Source organism: Phocoena sinus, chromosome 2 (genome assembly GCF_008692025.1).
Source record: "Phocoena sinus isolate mPhoSin1 chromosome 2, mPhoSin1.pri, whole genome shotgun sequence".
Taxonomy (NCBI): domain Eukaryota; kingdom Metazoa; phylum Chordata; class Mammalia; order Artiodactyla; family Phocoenidae; genus Phocoena; species Phocoena sinus.
This window is the reverse complement of record NC_045764.1, coordinates 14,827,878-14,847,848: the sequence shown is the minus strand read 5'-3', so window position 1 is coordinate 14,847,848 and position 19,971 is coordinate 14,827,878. Positions and strand designations below refer to the sequence as shown.

Genomic DNA, 19,971 nt, shown 5'->3' with positions numbered 1-19,971 from the left:
TGGATAGACACATGGCAGGGACTCAGAGAGTCGTGCTCTCGTGGTAGTTTGAATCACTTATATGGGGCATTTCTTCCAGGTTTCCTTTGGCCAATCACTTTGCTTTGCCTGGTTCTGAGTCCGTATTTGGTACATCTCAGGATTCTCCCATGTGTGCACGTGCATCTCTTAGCCAAGATGGATTCCAGCAAAGAGGCCTATGGATAAATTGACATTACGCCCCTTTTGACCTCCAAGGAGGTTTCTAGTTGGGAAGGTCTCCTTGACTTCCAGAATGAGAAATTCGTGATCTCTTGTCTTTTATCTGGGCGGGGCTCAGCCTCTCCAATTTTCCTGCTATTATTGAGTTTCTGTCCAAAGGGGACGAGCTCCATTTGCTCAGCCTGGGGCCCATCTATCTCCTGCCTCAATTCTTTGGGGCTGGGTTAACACGAATATGTAACTTTTTTCTACAGTAGTTGTGACAGCTTAGGGTCTGGAATAGGAAAATGTAGGAGATGAGGATTTAAGGTAAGGATGAGGGAACTTAATTTAAAGGAATTAGAGGTAGTGCAGTGCCATGAGATGGCCAGGCCTTGGAGGTGGGTGTTTTGAGATAAGATAGAATGAGCAGTATAGAAGAGATAAAAGTGGATATTTTCAAAACGACTGAGGAGGAATCCTGAAGAAGAGAATGTTGAAGTTATCAAAGTTGCTGGAGGGGATAAAGTAGAGGAGAAAAACAAAGCGCAAAAAACCAGTGGCAAGCAGCCTGCAGTCTGCGCTGAGGGTTTCATTCTGTCCACTATCTTCATGTTCAATCTTCTCATGAAACCATCTCTGATGACTCAAATCCAAAAGAAGAGCTCTTTCCTCCAAACTCATAAAATTTACTTTTAAATACTTTCAGCACATACTTGACCTTACACTGAGTAATCAAATCCCTTGTCTGCATTTTTAGCTTCAAGCTATTCAAGCTTTTGTATGCAAATACCTTATTTTCCCTTAATATACTTTAAATGCCTTAAGTTTAGTGTTGTGTTTTACATATAGGTGCTTAAATAGAAATTTTATTGGCTGACTGAATGCAGTTATATCCACATGAATGCGCTAATAGTCACTATTAACCAGTCATTCTTATTTGGGGCAACAAAATGCCCAATAATGGGTTGAAGTCAAAAGAGGAAAAAAGTCTGGGTGTGCTGAGTCTGTCACGGGGCATAAACGGTAGAAGATCTGTGCAAGTCTATACGAACACGCATGAATCTCCTCGTGCATCACACTTTGCTAGACATGGTAGATCAATGCGGAACCAAGGGCAGGGCTTTGAGAGCAATCTGCCCCAGGTACAGGTCATGAGGGGGCGCATTGTCTATAAAGAATGGTATAATTACAATAGAACTAACTTAAAAAGGTGAGATTTTTATTATCACTGTGTACCTGAAATTCCAAATTGTGTTAAAAACTTTTGCTGATCTAAGGTCTAAAGAGTTGATTCAGGGCTTCCCTGGTGGCGCAGTGGTTAAGAGTCCGCCCACTGATGCAGGGGACACGGGTTCGTGCCCCGGTCCGGGAAGATCCCACATGCCACGGAGCGGCTAGGCCCGTGAGCCATGGCCGCTGAGCCTGCGCACCCGGAGCCTGTGCTCCGCCACGGGAGAGGCCACAACAGTGAGAGGCCCGTGTACCGCAAAAAAAAAAAAAAAAAAAAGTGGTCTTAAAGAGTTGATTCAGTCACTATTGAGCTTTACTAACATAGCATATATGTAAACTTCAACTGAGCAGTTTTCTTACTTTTCCTTTGATGAATATTGTCTTCTACATGAAACTTAATTCAGAGAACTCCCAACTACACGCTTGGCGCCTCACAGCCGACTCAGCTGTATGCATTCATTTAGAGAATAAATGAATTCTTTTGAATCATGACTCCATCTGGAGTTCCTTGTACGTGTTCAGGATCAATGGGTCTCCAACCCACAGAGTACTACACGCATCTGTGTTAAAACAGTAGATTCAAAAGAAAGAACAATGGCACTATGGTTGTAAAGACAGAGAAAAAGAACTTGGGTTACTTCAATTCTATTATTGCAAAGTGCAAATCATTCTCTGAATCTGGTCCTCACTCATTCAGCAATATTCCCTCATCTGTCTTTTCCCCCTTTTTTCAAAAACACATTGTCATTTGCATCTCCCCTTTTTGTACAGTAATATTTGTTTTGTTTTTTATTTGTAATGTCTTTTGCTGGTGTGATTATGTCTATGAAGTTCAAAACAGGAAGGTTTTCAGTGTCTGCTTCTTTTCTGGCCATTATTATTATTCATTTCCTTTTCTGATTATGACTGAAAATAATGTTGTCTTGCAGAGGAGGCAGATGTTACAAAAAGGATCTACTCCAGATGTCAGATATCTTCAGTACACCACTGCCACAGCTATTTCAGAGTTGAACAGATATGACTTTGACGCCAAGGACAGATACATATAGTACATGTATGCAACCACATAAACAACCACGTGTGCTAAAATGTGACAAGAGATGTAGCTAGAATATCAGGAAATGTCTCAGACAACACAGGAGAATGAAAAGTAACTTCTCATCTGTAGGTAGGAATCCAGAAATCTTTCTCGGAAATAATGTGAAATGGATAGTGTTTGTATAAGTAAAAATGATGAAGTAAGTGGCATTCCAGTTTAGGGGAGAACCACAGGCGAAGGCTCGGAGTAGGAAGGCATGGGATGTAGACATGGAAAGTGGCTCTCAACCCTCACTGTGCATCTGACTGACCCGAAGAACTTTTTAAAAAACTCCACCTGCCTGGGCCCCAGCGACAGATTCTAAATCAGTTGGCCAAGGTGGGCTTTGACTTCAATACTTTTTTTTTAATCTCCCCAAGTAATGTTATTTTTAGTCATGTCTGAAATCCACTGGGCTATTAAAAAAAAAATGGACATTAAGTGTTTGAGCTGTGTGATTGAAAGATCTTTCTTCCCGTATTAAAGAATTTGTACTTGATTTAGGAGCCAATAGAGAATCACTTTGATTTCATTTTATTTTTTAATTTTTATTTTATATTTGAAGTATAATTGATTAACCATGTTGTATTAGTTTCAGTTGTACAACAGAGTAATTCAGTTATACCTATACACGTATCTATGCTTTTTCAAATTCGTTTCCTATTTAGGTTATTACAGAATACTGAGCAGAGTTCCCTGTGCTATACAGTAGGTCCTTGTTGGTTATCTATTTTCAATATAGCAGTGTACACATGTCAATCCCAAATTCCCGATCTGTCCCTTCCCCTTTAAGAATACTTTTGCTTTTGGAAAATTATGTGAGTAATATGATGGTTTTGTTATTGCCAGTAAATAGCTGTTCTTCACATGCTTTGGGAAAATTTTCATCTTGGGCATGTGTTAACTATGGTTGTATTAACTAATTCAGGATTATCCACTGCACAGTTCTAGAATGAAGGCAACAGACCACTGGCAAGTCGTAATTTTAGGTTGGAAAAGAGGCAACTGCTGGGCAGTAAAACAACTTCTACGTGAGGAAAAGCAACCAAAATAGGATGAGTAGAGAATGTGTAAAAAAAAACACCCGGAAATAGAGTTACAGATGTAGAAAACAAACTTATGGTTACCAGGGTGTAAGGTAGGGGGAAGGGGTAAATTGGAAGATTGGGATTGACATACAAACACTAGTATATATAAAATAGGTAACTTATAAGGACCTACTGTATAGCACAGGGAACTCTACTCAATACTCTGTAATGACCGATATGGGAAAAGAATCCAAAAAAGAGTGGATATATGTATATGTATAAATGATTCACTTTGCTGTACACCTGAAACTAACACAACACTGTAAATCAACTACACTCCAATAAAAATTTAAAAAAAAAACAACACCCAGACTTTGCTTCACACAAGAATTATTGCTTAGAATTCTTGGCCACACCAAAAGATAGACAAATCCATTTGAGCTACTCTTTTTAAGAAAAAAGTGACCTACAATTCATGAAGCAAAGAGACACAGCCACAAACAGGAGTCATTTATTTTAATTAGATTGCAAGTTTGGCCAGGGCCCAGAGCCATTATATTGTGTTTTCCTGTGGATAGGTTTGCCAAATCAAATACACGACACTTAGATAAATTTTAATTTCAAATAAACAATGAGTAACTTTTTAGCATAAATATGTCCCAGGAAGTATAGTTTTAAAAAATTACTCATTGTTTATCTACCATTCAAATTTAACTGTTGTCCTGTAGATTTATTTGCTAAATCTGGCAACCCAGATTTATAACTGAAAGTAACCTGTGTTGAAATAATATTCAACACAAAATAAGGAGATTAGAGAATAATTTGTATTTAGAAGTATGAAAAAGAGAAAAGATTCCCTTCCTCTGGACAGTCAAAAGTGATCAAAGCTAAATATGGAAAGGTTGACCCAGTTGTATGAACACGTCAGTTTCCACAAAGATCCACTGGAGACTCAAGGAAAGTTAAAGTTCAAAATTTTTTCTTCCCCCCACTTTTAAAGAATGCTCCTAATTACAGAGACTGTAGAGAAGCATTTCCCGTGCAGTTCCAACTACCAGTAGCATCAGCCTCACCTGGGACCTTGTTAGAAACACAGAGTCCCGGGCCTCTCCCCAGACCTGCTAAATCGGAATCTGCATTTTAACAAGATCCCTTGTGATTTGTCTGCAAGTGTGAGAAATGCAGAGTTCATTCTATAGTTTCCAAAAACATGCTCTAGAAGGTATAGGATCCATAGGCCCCCCCAGGGCTCAGGGAGTGTGTGAGCAGGGTTTCCTCCGTCACAATGAAGAGAGACCTATACTCTGAGTGATCCTGTTTGGGCTTCCAGGTAAAATTTCATTGGAACAAAGGGTCTGTGGCTTAATTTTTTTTTTTTAATTAAAAAAGAAAAGAAAGTCTTGAGAAAACAATCATCCAGTTCATTTCATTTTCCAAACGGGGAAGCTAACAAAACATGGGACTGTGCCTGAGTCTTATGCTGGGAAGTGACAGGACCGAGATGCTGTCCGTGCCTCAGGACCCCAGCCTCTTTCCACTTCCTACTGTTTACTGAAGAAATACTAGAAATTTCAGAACAACTGCTTGTCAAACGCCATCAGACACCACAGGTGTCTTCTAGCTGGGCCTTGAATTTCAAAATTAACCCCTTGTCTTTCACACTCACGCCTAGTAACTGCCTTTCAAGGGTTCATCTAACCCATAAAAAGCACTATCCGCTTTGCTCTCCGAGCCTGAAGACAGGTCTCCAGCTGCAGTGTTGTTTACGCTACTAACGGAGGGTACCCTGCAGGGTTGTTTGTGGATATTTCAGCTAATTATCTTGCCACAGACCATTGAGACAGATCTGGATGACTGTTCAATTAATAGTTCTGATGGAGTAATTAGGGAGAATACCTGCTTTCACGGCCCACCCCAGTGCCAACATATCAGTGTGAACATTTACTTCTGAATTTGATTAATCGCATAAATAATTCTCAGAAATGAAATTAGAGATCACCCACGCATTACACCCAGTCCTGTTTTAAGGCATGACACCCTGAATCTCTGTAATGAATTAACATTACAGTCTGGTTCGAATTTTTCCATTTTCAGCATAGATCCTGCTCTGTTAGCACATGACCCTGTGCCCCCCCTCCATCAGTTTCTGTAACAATTTGAATTAGCCATTCTAAAAAGAACACAGATTTGGACATGTCTCAGCCTCAAGAAAAAAGTATTAAGTGCTGGGTTGTGACCTGTCCATCATACTTCATGGCAGAGCCAGACATGATGCCCGTTCTTTGTCCATCGGATAGATGTCTCATATTACAGCACCAACCTTAAAGATTGTTCTGTGAGAACTAAACATTCAGTCATTCTGTGGAAGTCACAGAACTGCCCCCTTTTTTCATTTATATAAGGAAATCTCTGAACAATTACAGATTGACCTAGGAAAACGACGTCAGTTAGGACTAATTTACATAGATTTCCTTGAAATTTAGGGATCCTAAAAGTTAGTGCAGGAAGGCAGGAGGGACAATGGTCAGGAGAACCACGACCCAGAGGAGCTTTTAAATAATTTTTCTCTCTGGTGTTCAAGTCCGTTATCTCAGGGAAGCAAGCATAAGGATCCTACAGTTTTAGAGGACAAATCCTCAGATATCATTTTACAGATAAGGAAACAAAGGCCCAGAGAAATCAAGTGATTTATTTTAGATCATATAACTTATCTGTGATATGTCAAAGCATTCGAGAAAGGAAGCAGAATTTTGGTGAATTTATTACTCTGTTTGGTATTTTTAGGGCTAGAATTGAGATATCAAGGAATTGTAAAAGAATGTAAAATCGGACCAAATGTTTAAAACCCCAGCTGCATGACATCTATTAGATTTCATTGTAAATTTTAACATATTCTTATGGGAAATACCCTCTATTTTCATCTGGTCAGAAACTCTAGGAGTAAATATAAAATTTTCAGTTTTGCACAAATAGGAGTCTTGAATAATTTTGTAGTTGGATTATACCTATTCTATCTTGTTCATTTGTAGAATGCTTATTTGAGCCCTTTATTAAGTCTTACCTCAATGTATCCCTTTCCCCTGAAATGGTTTTTATCTCCCATGTGGAAACCATGTTTCATACCTTTCTTTGGTCATATTTCCTTCAACATGGCATCTAGCACCATGTTAGACATTTCAGACGTTTTTAGTAAATAATTTGTGCATTCTCTTTGGCCCAATAATTTTATTCCCATCAGGTTAGCAGCAAAAGTATTCACTGTAATATTATTTATTTTATCAAAAAATCTGGAAAAAAAATCTCAAAATCAAATTGACTGTATAAATCATATTGAGTTATAAGTAGTTTGCTCTACAGATACTTAAAATAATTTTGTAGAGGGATAGTTCATAAATTTTTTCGTGCTCTTAATTGGAAATAAAGGAGTCCATAAAACAGTATTTGCAATGATTTAATGTTTCTAGAAATGCATACAAGTGATGTACACTGATAGTTGAACCAAATTATGTGTGGGTGGTAGGATCTCTAGTGATTTTAAATCTTGTTGGGGTATTTTTTTTTCTACAATGAGTAGTGGTAAATCAAAAGAAGTTTTCTTTAAGGATATGCAGTTAATTCAGAGAATAAGTCTATGCTGGGTTAACAGAGGAAGCTCCATTGTCCAATACTTTTGTACTTTCAATTTTGAGAACCTCTATGATGAGTTCACAAAGAACATGATAAACATTATCAATAATCCTTCAATCTTTTCACCTAAGAGAATTATTAACTTAGTCATTCTGACTTATTAACAGAACCCTGAAGTTGTTGGTAATGTTATAGTTTAAGATTGAAATAAAAATAGAGCCATGTTCACAAATTTCAGATAGGTTATACACAAACTACTGAATTTTAAGAACTAATTTCTACAGCGGGGAGAATTAACTTTGGACGTAGACAGATCTCATTTTAAATCTTGGACCTGCCATTTGCTGGCTTTTTAGGTTTGTGCGAAAGGTAAATGATTGAGTTGTACACATTAAATGAGATAGTGTATGTAAATTACCTACTAACTGCATGAAATACGGTTAAGAGCTTAGTAAAATATAACTTTCACAAGCATCATCGTCAACATTCTCATTAATGGTGCTCCTTTTTATTTTTTTATTGGATAAGTTTGAAGTTGCATAAATTTAAGGCATACAGCATGTTACTTTGATACATTTGTATATTGTAATATGGTTGCTGTTTTAATGACATTTATTGCATTACATACTTATAGTACAATATTATTTAATACCCATTACAAGCGTATACCCTTAAATTCCATCAATCTTATCTCCCCACCCCCCGTTGCCTAGTAACCACTGTTTTACTTTTTGTTACTCTTTTAGGTTTGACTTTTTTAGATTCCACACATAAGTGATATCATACAGTACTTGTCTTTCTCTGACTTGTCTCGCTTAGCATAATGTGCTCAAGGTCCATCCATGTTGTCACAGATGACAGGATGTCCTCCTTTCTCATGGCAGAATAATATCCCACTGTGTATATCCCACTCTATATACCACCTCTTCTTTATCCATTCATCCACTGGTGGACATTCAGGTTGTTTCCATATCTTGGCTATTGTGAATAATGCTGCAGTAAACAGGGGAGTGCATTTATCTCTTCAGACTCCTGTTTTCATTTCCTTTGGGTATATACCAGAAGTGGAATTGCTAGATCATCTATTTTTAACCTTTTGAGGGACTTCCCTGTTGTTTTCCCTAGTGGTTGGACTAATCTACACTCCCACCTACAGTGTCTAAGGATTCCCTCCCGTTCCATCACATCCTCGCTAGCACCTGCTGTCTGTTGTCTTCTTGATGATAATCCGCACTCCTTTTTAATGGTCACCTGTAGCACAGTGTCTTTATGTGCTGAGTTGCAAATTTGTACTGCTTCACAGGGCTGTACTTGCCCGCTGGACCCACAGGCCAGGTGGGCCTTGGAAGGTGGGACTTCAGAACAGACTTAGTGGTGCTGCTTCACTCAGAGAAAGACAGGGCAGCTGTGCCCTAAGAAGCCCAGTTGTGAAGTAACTGAAACCAGAGTGGGGGTTTTAAAGAGTGAGCCTATTGGCATTTTCCCGCAAACAGGAGTGACCATAAATTACAGGGTCCATCTCCCTAGGAACGATTATTATATTTCCATTGATGATGATTTTTAGTTCCAACAAAGACACGCTATTTTGCCCTTTAGCCCTCTCAGGTTTACCTTCTTCTCTTGGAAAGTAAAGATAATTCAGTTTCACTTGCATCATGGGACTTAATCAGCTAGTAAATATAAAGCATTCTGACCACATAATGTTGTATAGACAGTACATAATATTATTAGTAGGCAGGATGCAATGACCGTGATTGGTGTCTTTCCAGAAGGTAGAGCTAATAGTCATTCCTGCCTGATGTTACAGCCATTAATCATGACAGTGGAATGTAATTGGCAAATCTAGAAAGCTGCTAAATGCCTGTATATCTACACCGATATTTAACATTTTTCACATTGAAGTGCTTTAGATAGAAATAAACTTCCTTTAATATTTATCGTTTTATTTACTCCAAAACTGCAAGCACTCTGATAAATGGAGTAATAGTTTCTAGTGTCACTGTGGCCGCGAAATGCCTCTTAGTGTCTTCTGCTCCTGGAACTTAATAATTCATTTTGGCACTTCTATTTGTAAATCACAGAAGGTTTATTTGATGGACCCAGTGCTGGGGAGAAGTGTCAATACGAATAACCTGTATTTTAGGACCAGTGTCTACATGTGCAATTATTTACATAGGTTTGAGATTGTCTGCGCCCTCTGATGTTGGATTCAGTTTTCAGGGCATGACATCTGTTAATTTTCAAACACAAAAGTCATCTATGGGAAGTCTTAGCTTAATATTAATGTGATCGATCTTTTTGTTTTTGTTTTGTTTTGTTTTGGGGGGAGGTTTTTTTTTTTTGCTAGGAAGTCTAGCACCAAATTTGAAGCACACTTCTAAGAACTGTGTAGAATTTTATGGCCTTAAGTTTTTGAGTGAATTAATGAGTGAAATGAAATGATATCATTATTAACTTCTAGAGAAGAGAAAGTGTCAGTGGCTATACATTAAGACTTGTTTTTTATGACCGTTCACTTTTGCTTAGTTATATTTGGACACTTACGGAGTCTTTTAGACATAAATATGCATAAGGCATAAACCATGCCTTTGAGAAGCTCTCAGTCCTATGGGGGGAGGTATGGCCACTTGGGAGGCTCTGGTACTGCCATAATGGAGAGGGCTTTGAGCATGTATAATGCCAACCGTGACAGTAATGAGATCATTTAATATGTTACTAAATTTAAATCAGAAGTTCATCTAAAATATTTGGCAAATATATTTTTCTTATGATATGACCGTCGCCCTGGTGTTCACTATTTTACATTTCCTGTTTCAGAGACGCCCAAGCAGATGGCCTGCGATGAAGTTTCGAAGAGGTTCTGGCCATCCTGCCTATGCTGAGGTTGAACCAGTTGGAGAGAAAGAAGGTTTTATTGTATCAGAGCAGTGCTAAAATTTCTAGGACAGAACAGCACCAGTGCTGGCTTACAGGTGTTAAGACTAAAAATTTGCCTATACCTTTAAGACACACACACACACACACACACACACACACACAGCAGCCCTAAGCTGCTGTAGTCAGAAGGAGATGAGATTTCTGGACAAGCCCAGCCCAGGAAGGGTTGAAAAATAAAAACCCTAAAACTTATAGAGGATACCAATTACCACTGAACATAGAATTTCCCTAGTGGAATGACTTCTATAGTTCACTCAGGACATCTGTGGACTTATCAGAAATATGACAAGATTACAATGCTGTTGGCTTAAGGTACAGGGTTGCAAAGGGATCAAGACAAAAAATAATAAAGCTTTAGTTCACGAGGGATCTACACCTTGGTTCAAATATTCTTCTCTGGTAACTGTGTTCCACAGCCTGAACCCATTCGCTCAAAAGAGCAATGATGAATATTTCAGTTTGCTGAGACAAGGGGCTGATGCAGGAGCAGAAACAAACACAAAATAAGAGGTTTTTCTGTCTTTTCACCAGATATGCGGCTAACGGGTTTTGTTTTTCTGGTCTAGACCCACCTGTTCCAACGAGTTCATCACTTTACAGGATGAATCTTTTACCTGTCCTGGAGGTTCCGCCTCCGCCTCCGTCTTCCTTGTTCTGGTTGCCCACTCTATGAGCAGTGACAGAATCGCAGCCTTTTAGCTAAGTGTGAGAAAGGAGGGAGAGGCAAAGGAGGCTTCTGGTTCCCCTGCCTCAGAGTTAAACATCTGATTTGTTTTAAGAAGTATTGCCTCCACCGCCCACTGTGAAGTCCTATGAAGCCACAGTTGCTCTTGGCTGAAGGAAACAAAAGGAAACAATACGAAGAGTTCCTTGATCGTTTTTGAGGCAAAAAATGTTAAGGGATTCTAAACACGTGGGGTTTTTGTTTCCGCTTTTTACTTTTTGCCGTTTCACTCCAAAAGGCCCATTTCATTGTCGATTCCAATCTAAGAAGCCATTCAAGGTAGCACATCCCTGGCGATAAAAAGAAGGAAAGAACCCTGCTGAATCATACAGTAATTTTCTTTGAAGCACATAGTAGTTACATAAATATATATATAAATATATTTTTGTTTATAACTAACACAAGGCAGGCTCTTGTGACTCAGAGTGCATTTTGTCATCAAGACAAAACAAATGCGAGATGCATTACTGCATACTTCCATAGAGTTGTAAAATAATCCTTAATATTAGAATATTTTTATGTCACTTAGCAGAAGTGGTTCAATTAGTTGCAGTGCCCATCATTTTCCTGCCTATTTGATCTGCTCTCCCATTCATATCAACCCCTTCCCTCCCTGGTGAAATAAAGCAGATGCAAAAAGCTCCTTAGATGGATCTGTCATTTGCCCCATAATCACAGTCCAGATTTTGAAACCTCCCCATGAATGAAGACAGGAAATTCATCCCTGGAGGAGGAAAGTGGTTAATATATATACTGAGCTCCTAAAGTTTAAATTCAGGTACTGTGTGTACAATTTCATCAACATCTCGACCCATGAAACTTGCGTCTTGTGCCAAGAAGCTATTGGTTTCTGGAGGGTACCGTGTCCAACATTTGCAGATTCAGGTGTCAAGAAGCAGAGATGTCTCGTGAGCAGCACTTTACTCCCAACTTAGCATCTGTACACACACGTCTACATCGAATGACACCAGTCCACTGACAGAGTATCGTATTTTATCATCACAATTGTCCGATGTAAACTCATGCCATTTTCCTTCAAGTATATTTTGCTTTACATTTTTAAGTACCTGATGAGGGTGATAATTTTTTCCTAAACTGCTTAGATAATAATTGCAAAAAAATTGACAAGCAAGGTGATTGAAGGATGTGATGACAATCTCTCTGCTATAGCTACGTTCGGTTTATAGGAAATAACCCAACTTATTTCTTGTGGAGTAGGTTTGGTCAGTTAGCAATAACCAAATGACTTGCCAATGTAACTGGTGCAACGGGTACTCTACAAAGACATAAGGAACACATAGACGATTCCTTCTAGGATAAGATGATGCTTCTTTCACTGGCTTTTGTGTTAGGTGTGGCTTCCAATAGGAGATGATTGACAGTTATATAAGTCATGCATATATATATCCAACTCCTTTTGCAATTCTTTGAAGTAGTAATGTTATCTTTATTCTTTTCGAAGCTCGTCTTCCATTTTCGATTCAAAAACATCGACAATTCTGTAAAATAACATAAACTCTAAATTGTTCAATGAACTAGAGCACCCAGTAATAGGGAAAACTTTTCAGAAGTAAAAAGGGCTGCTGAAGTGTGGAAAAACTTCCCAACCAAACCCAAAGTTAAAGGTGGTAAGAGGTTTCTGTTGTTTATGAATCTTTTAGTGGTAAGGAGAAAGGCTGGCTGAATCCCTCTTTTTCATGAAACTTCCATTCTCTATATCTCTGGTTTGTTCTTTGTGCCCATTTACTGCAAAGGAAGAGCAGACATACACAAAGTTTCTGGAAAGTCAGAATGGACTCTGATGCTTTGGACTTTACATATATTATGTATTAGAAAGGGTGCATCTGTACGTTACTTAATATATTATGAACATAGTAGAGAGAGAATAAAAATAATTTTACAAATTATGAATAGCAAAGGAACACACACAACGTTCTGGAGAAATAGATAAATGGTGCTACAGAGGAAGTTAGTTATTTCATCTTAATTATTTGTAAAAACATTTAGTGAGTAGGTAAAGATACTAAAAGTCAAGAAAAATATCTTAAGCCAACACTTGACCACAGTGTTGGTTTGTTTATGACAGGTTTGGACTTCAAGATATACTAACAACTAGAAAACTAAAGATAAATAATAAAGTACAGTTTATCCCCCATTATTATTTTAGTTTGAGATACTTAGGGCAGTTGCTCATCTCTCTCACAGGGAGCTTCTAGAATGTGCTGTCCAATATTATACCCATTAGCCAAGTGTAGCGCTTTAAATTAATTAAAATTCAATAAAAATAAAAATTCAGTCACACTAGCCCTATTTCAAGCACCCAGTAGTTACGTGTGGTTCATGGCTACCATATTGGACAACACAGAACACTCCTGTCATTGCAGAAAATTCTACTAACACTGCTGTAGAGGTCTTTCCTTTTAACACCCTCCCCTTGAAGAAAAGGAGGAGGAGAAGAAAGAGATTTGATAGTTCCTGGGCCTATCTAAGCGTTTTTGCTCGCAGAGAGGAAGCGTAGAGTAATGAAAAGAATCCCAGCTGACGCAGCTTTGAGTCTCCACTATGTTATCTTGGGAAAATCACTTTAACCGCCATGAGTCTCAATTTGCAAGTTTGGAAAATAAAAATATTTTTGTCCTGTCTTCCTTGCAAGATTATTATTATGTAGATTGACTAAATGTATAGACTTTTAAGACTTTATGTCAACAGAACCCATGTAAAGCACATCTGTTGGTCCAGTACGAGCACAGATTTGTATTCCAAGGGAAAAAAGTCCATCAATCCTAAAAGCATTCAAAGACAGTCAAATCAATACAGTTCTTGAGAAAATGCCAAAGGAGAATCCGCTCAAACCACACAGAACTGCTTAAATTCTTTTTTTCCCATATTAATATTTTCTCTTAATATTTCCTCTGCATGACATCAGCCTCAACTATCCCTCCTCTCCCACAGCAAAGCCCCTGTGTGCACCCTTCCTCTGGCTCAGCTCTCTATTGTACAGAGCCACTGAGCCTCTCTAGTTTCTTCTGATTTCCCAGTTTTCTCTTCACAACAAAGGGAAGCTCAGGAGCTGACCAGCAAGCTTCTCTAGAAAAAAGTACCTCAGACAAATAATTTCAAATATGTGGTTTATCCCTATAACACAAATGTAAGGGGCTGTCACATTAAAATATAAAAATATGTGGAACTTAATTTTAAATGTAAAAGTTTGCAAATGCACACTATATGAAAGGAATAAAATAAATTTAAATGTTGCTGATATGTAGATAATATATATTCTCCGATTAGTATGATTTATTAGTTTTGGCAAAAAATTCTTATGTTATTTCCTCATTCTGAGGGAGTATAAATTTGGTAATGCCCTTAGTGTCTATAGCCCAGGGCAAAAAATAAAGTTTTGCTGGAACCCATGCCTTGGTTGAAGACACTTCTATGATAAGAAATTAATATTTAAGTAAGACTAACTGAAAAATAGATGCTATGGTTACGGCTTCTTCCTCCTATGAAATGTTATTTTGCTTTGTATTCCAGCATTTTTTAGATATTTTATTATGATGTGTTTTATTAATTCCCAAAGATTGCTCTTGTTTTCACTTTCCCAGCCTCCAGCTTCTAACATCAACATCTATATGCCAGAATCACTGGAGGTCATCTAATCCGACCTCTTCATTTACAGATCAGAAAAATTGAGGCCCAGAGAGATATAGTAATTTTCCCAGCGTCAGAACTGGGTCTTGAACTTAAAACTCCTGACTGGTTGTTTTTGTTCCAGTTCCCTTTGCCTACAGCCCTTCATCAGCAATTTAAGGCCAACCAAGCAGCGTAGATGGCACACTCTACCTAAAAGCAAATTTTAATTGCTATACTGACTCTCTGTTCTGTCTCTGATAGAGAACATTGGACCAATATTCCTCCATCATGTGTGTGTCTTAGGAATGGTACCATTCTATAACAGCTAGTAATTTCAAGTTCTGGCTATTTCAGAGTCTTTATTTGGTTTTGCATGTCCCTTTCTTTCACTCCTACCTGTGGCCACCACCTAAGTTAGCAATACTACCTTGTGCCATATAAAATTGTACTGCCTTTGTTTCATTTCTTCCCAGATGTACCTGAAAACTAATAATCTTCATAGCAGGTTTTCTTACTACATTATCATGATTCATTTGAATCTGAGAAGCTTTTTTGAGCAAATAGTATGAGGTCTCTGGCATGCTGTATTAGATACTCCTACTTCCTTGTGTTTGTAGAGCACTTTACATTTTAGAGCACTTTGATTCATTTCTTTATTTGTTCATTCATTCAACCAGCCAATGCACTTAAATATTTGTTGAGCACCTCCCGGAACCAAGTTCCTGTGCTAGATCTTGTGATATACAGTGATAAATACAAACAATAAGAGATCAGGCATGTCCACTGATAATTGTAATATGGTAAAATCCTCAAACACAACTCTGCAAATTGATAGGATCACTATTGCTCTATCCAATTTCCAGTTCCAATTTCTATTCTACTTAGATAAGGAACTCTCAAGTATTGGCCTGAGGAACGTTTCTGAAATATGATACATCACTGCCCATCTCTGCTGTTTGCTATGTTTCAAAGGATGTGTTAATTTCATTAATAAGAGGAACGGTTACTCATCCAAAATTGTCCCAGACCCGGGAGGACTTTGTAGGTCACTTAAATTCTTCCTGATCAGGTGTTATAACAGTTCACTATCTTACTCTCATATTTCTGTGTGGCTTTGTGAATTAGCATCATCGTGTCAAGGTCTTCCAGAAGCACCAGCAGATGAAAGAAACATTTGCACTTTAGGTGTGCGTGGTTGTTTGTCATTCATTAGACCGTCTCAGGTTTTCTCAGCCTCAGCACTGTTGACATTTTGGGCCCCCTAATTCTCGATGGGGGATGGGCTGGTGGGAGTGGTCCCTCGCATTGTAGGGCGTTTGGCAGCTTACAGGCTTCTGTTGACTACATGCCAGTAGCTCACATACACACACACACACCCCAGCTGTGAAAACGAAAGATGTCTCCAGACATTGCCAAATGTCCTCTGGGGTGAGATTGGGAAAACTACTGAATTATCTAATGAATAAAATATATCAGGAGGAAAAAAGAAATGTTTCTCTTTCTCTTGTCACTTAATCTTCATTATAGATAGGTTTTTTATTAATAATAAGACTTGACATCAGAAACTCTTTGAATTAGAAGGGACTATAAAAGTCACTAGTTCAACCACAACCCGACATCATCTTTATCTATTTCTCCATCTCTCAGTTTTACAAATGTATTGAGAAATCAGAAGATTGGTTATCTCTGGAACTTAGGAATTTACTTTCTCATAGCGAGAGATAAGGCTGTTTGGTGTTCTTACTTTGCCCTGAAATAGCTGCTGCAATGGTTTTTGCTTCAGTTGGGGACTTGGTGTCATACAACTTCAGTATCTCAGAGACTTGGAGGAGTTTTCTTTTGGTTATTTCACATGTCTACAGATCGTGCTCCATCATCCTGCTTTCAAATGTGCATAGAAGTTGATGTTTGGTACATCTAATTTTAAGTATATCTGCATGAGCTTTCTATTTCTTTTTTTTTCTTGAGTTTTCTGTCTCTGATACTGATTTTTTATTACCCCTCTTTGGGAAAAAAATTTGACTGTCCCAAGTAATCAAAAGTTGGAAATGTCCAAATGTCTAAATATGTCAAGCCAAAGTTCCTGCTGATTTAATGTGCCTTATTTCAGCTTTCCTGTAATTTCCTATAAATAACCCTGTGTTTGTACTTGTGTCTGTGCTGCACCAATTGGAAAACTTGGTGAAGTTATAAAAGACAACCCCTTAAGAGTATCTTAGACATAACAACAAACCCCCAACTGGAATACAGGTCTCCCTCTACTCCTTTGCTAAAAGACCAACGCAGACTTTGGAAACGTTCTTAATTATTTGCTACAAGTTGCTAATATGCACACTCGACTAAAAGCCTTGATTAGGAAGTCCAAGGCTATAAAATATTGACAAGCACATCCAGAGTGACCTCTCCCAAGACCATCACAGAAATCAGAAAACTCCAACCGAGGAGATCCTCAAGTGTGTATGTGAATTCCTTCCCTACCACTGTCGTACCAGACACTACAGTAACACTTAAGGCTTTGATTAAGTTGACCTTCCAATTTCAACTTAAATTGCAACGTATCTGCCTAATTACTGTCTGACATACCTTTTAAACCATCCGGTTCCCACTGCTCTCACAATAATTATTGCAAAGCAGTAAGAGGATAATTGTTCAAGTAAAATCGCCTAAATTCTTGAATCGATTCTCCATAACAAAGTTATGGAACGCATCGTCGTTGGCTTTTCAGTGTTAATTCTTGTTAATTTCCAGATCACTATCCACACTGAAAGAGTCTATGTTACTTTAAATCCAGAATAAAAAGCTGGAAAAAATTAATGCAAGTCATATGCTGGTGCTCATCTTTTTCTAATTTCTAAGATCTATTAACATTTGAGAATTACTTTAATAAAAAATGCCTCTCCTAATGGACTAAAGTAAAAAATTTTGCCTTGGCAGATAGTGATATATTCATGTTGATTCCAGTTGAAAAACCTCAGTGACTTCTCTCATTACCACTGGAGTATTGATTTAAAAAAAAAAAAAAAAAATTCTGTCTCTTCCCTAGCATTACAAATATATATATATTCATGACCAAAATATCACTTACTAATCATGCAGCTGTAAGCCTTTTGTGCCTATCAAATAGATACATAGCATGAAACTAATTTTAGACGTTTGTTACGTGGGAAGAGGTATAGGAGTGGGTGGGTGGGAATGCTTCATGGGAAAAGTGAAGATCGAAATATGCTATCAAGGAGAATTTTCAACTTCTTCAGAGCAACGTGCAAATAAATATTCAATGAAGACCACCTCGAATTTAAGTCGGCCAGACATTGAGACACTGGGGCACAGATCCTGTAAGTTATGCTGAGAAACATGTGACGTCCAGAAGGTAAAGGGTCCTCATTTAAGCTAAAACTCAGCCATCATCCACCTGTACCTCTTCTAGGGCACCAATCCGAAAACCATTAAGGCTTTTGCTCTAGGGAATTGGGTTACTTATGTGCAAGTAATGACCAAAAAGAGGCTTTTTGCTTATCCCCGTCTGACTTACAAGGCATGGCCATGTTCTTTGAATCCCTTATACCAGAGACCATGAGACAGCCAACCACACACAGGAAATAAAATACAATAAAAAATATAAATAATTTTCCTGAGGAAAAGATAAGAAAGGGTACTGTATCCTGTAGACCCAGAGCTGGATCTCTGTGAGTTTAACCATCTTGGGACCCAGACTCCATCCTATGGTCTAGACTTCGTGGTCACGCCTAAGCAACCATTTTAAAGCTAGTTTGAACAAAAATATACTCGAGTGTTATAGTTTTAGCAGGGAAGTAAAAACTCATATGAAGTGTCTTCCACCAGGCTACTCTGAAAATACCATCAAGTGAAATCAGAGCTTCCCTTGCTGAAAAATGTTAAAATCATTTTAGGGAAATGAATTAAGCTTCTTTAGACACAAGCACTTTGTGTTTATTAGAACTAAATCTCAGGGCCCTAGCTGAGAAGGGGGAAGTCTTTTCATTGGTTGGTCAAAACAAATCTCTCATTTGAGGCATTTGGACAGTGCCTGGGAAGTACATTATTTTCAGGGGGAAAAAGAAACAGCTTTTTTTTTTTTTTTTTTTTTTTTTGCATGCCAGCTGGGATCATGGGAACTTCCAGTGCCAGGAATTTACTACTGTTTCTGGTAATTCTGCCTGTAGTCATTTGAATCGTTGAAGGGTGAAAGGAGGAGAAGCCGGGCACCCAGAGGGCTGTCTGTGTTTCACGCCAGTTGGACCAGCGCAGAGAATATTTGTAAATGCATTTCGAAGTGGATATAATTGTAGCCTTTGTCAGAATCACAAAGCTCTCTGTGGAGCTGCTGAAAGAGAACACTGGGGGGAAAAGCCGACCCTCTACACCCACTCAGCCCCAAACAAAAGGAAAGACGGTGGGTGAGCCCATCACATTGCGAGTTTGTTTCTGTTTTCCACAGCCCTGGACTTCAAATCAAGGACATGTCTGCCAGGTGAAGGTTAATTTTGCTGAGTTTTTCCAAAACTTCATTTAATACTTGGAAAACTGAGCATTTTGAAGTTACTCCAGTCCTCCGGGCATCATTCCTATTTCCTTTGCCATGTCAATGAGACATCGGAGACCACATTTTTTCATGGTAAAATAATGTTCGCATACTTCATGATGACCTCATGCTTGACATACCTGAACCTGCAAATGTAAAAACGATTGTATCTGAATTTGCACTGATGGTGTCTGATAGCAGAAGACCTTTACTGGAGTCCTCTGTTTAAGTTCAGTAATTCAGATGCTACATACTTCTGCAAGCTTCTTGATTATTTTCACTGTAAGATTAATTATCTAAGTTTGAATGTATTTCCTTACAGTCTATTAATTTGCCATCTACCTTTTCCCTGGGGATCATTATGATTGCAATAATTCATTAAAGTTCTCCTCACACAGCTTCTTAAACCAAGTTTTTCTGCATTTCTTCTGCTTACAGTATGTGGGGAATCTTGTTTTGGTTTGGTTTTTTTCCTCATAATAATTTTGTAAGAAAGCCAGTGTATCGACTGCCATGGTGACACAATTTATCTTTTAAGTTCTGGAAGCTGGTGGTGACCAAATGCTATGTGTGTTCTCTCTGTCAATTGCGATTTTCAGAATTAAATCATGTTTTCTTTCACTTTCAGTTGGAGTTAACACGTTTGGGATTTTTAGAAGGGAGAGAAGGGAGCAATTTGCGTAATACTGCTGTCATATTTGACTACATATTAAAAACAATAAATGATCATTTTGTTTTAATTTCTTAAACATGTTTATCCGTGTCTTTCAATGTATTTTTGTTTTCTTTCCACCATTAGCTTTTGAAACATTTTACCTATTGTGGAAGAAAATCTACCTGCAGTGTCCAGAGCCACAGGCTAATGACAGGGTAGAAAATCCTTTTGTTTCTAAATGTGCCCAAGTGTGGGACCGATACCAACTAGAGTGAACGATAGAAAACGGAGCACCTGGAATGTCACAGCCACTAGGTGGAGACTTGGTCTCCACTC

At 38.3% G+C, this 19,971-nt stretch overlaps 1 protein-coding gene across 1 annotated transcript in view; it reads left to right on the top strand.

Annotated features, from left to right (window-relative positions):
• Positions 1-19,729, top strand: part of PLXDC2 (plexin domain containing 2) — a 417,331-nt gene extending 397,602 nt beyond the window's left edge. The window contains exon 15 of the mRNA XM_032622008.1: positions 9,964-19,729. Within this exon, the coding sequence (XP_032477899.1) occupies positions 9,964-10,080 (117 nt within the window). The 3' untranslated portion in view covers positions 10,081-19,729. The remainder of the gene's footprint in view (positions 1-9,963) is intronic.
• The last annotated feature ends 242 nt before the right edge of the window (positions 19,730-19,971 follow it).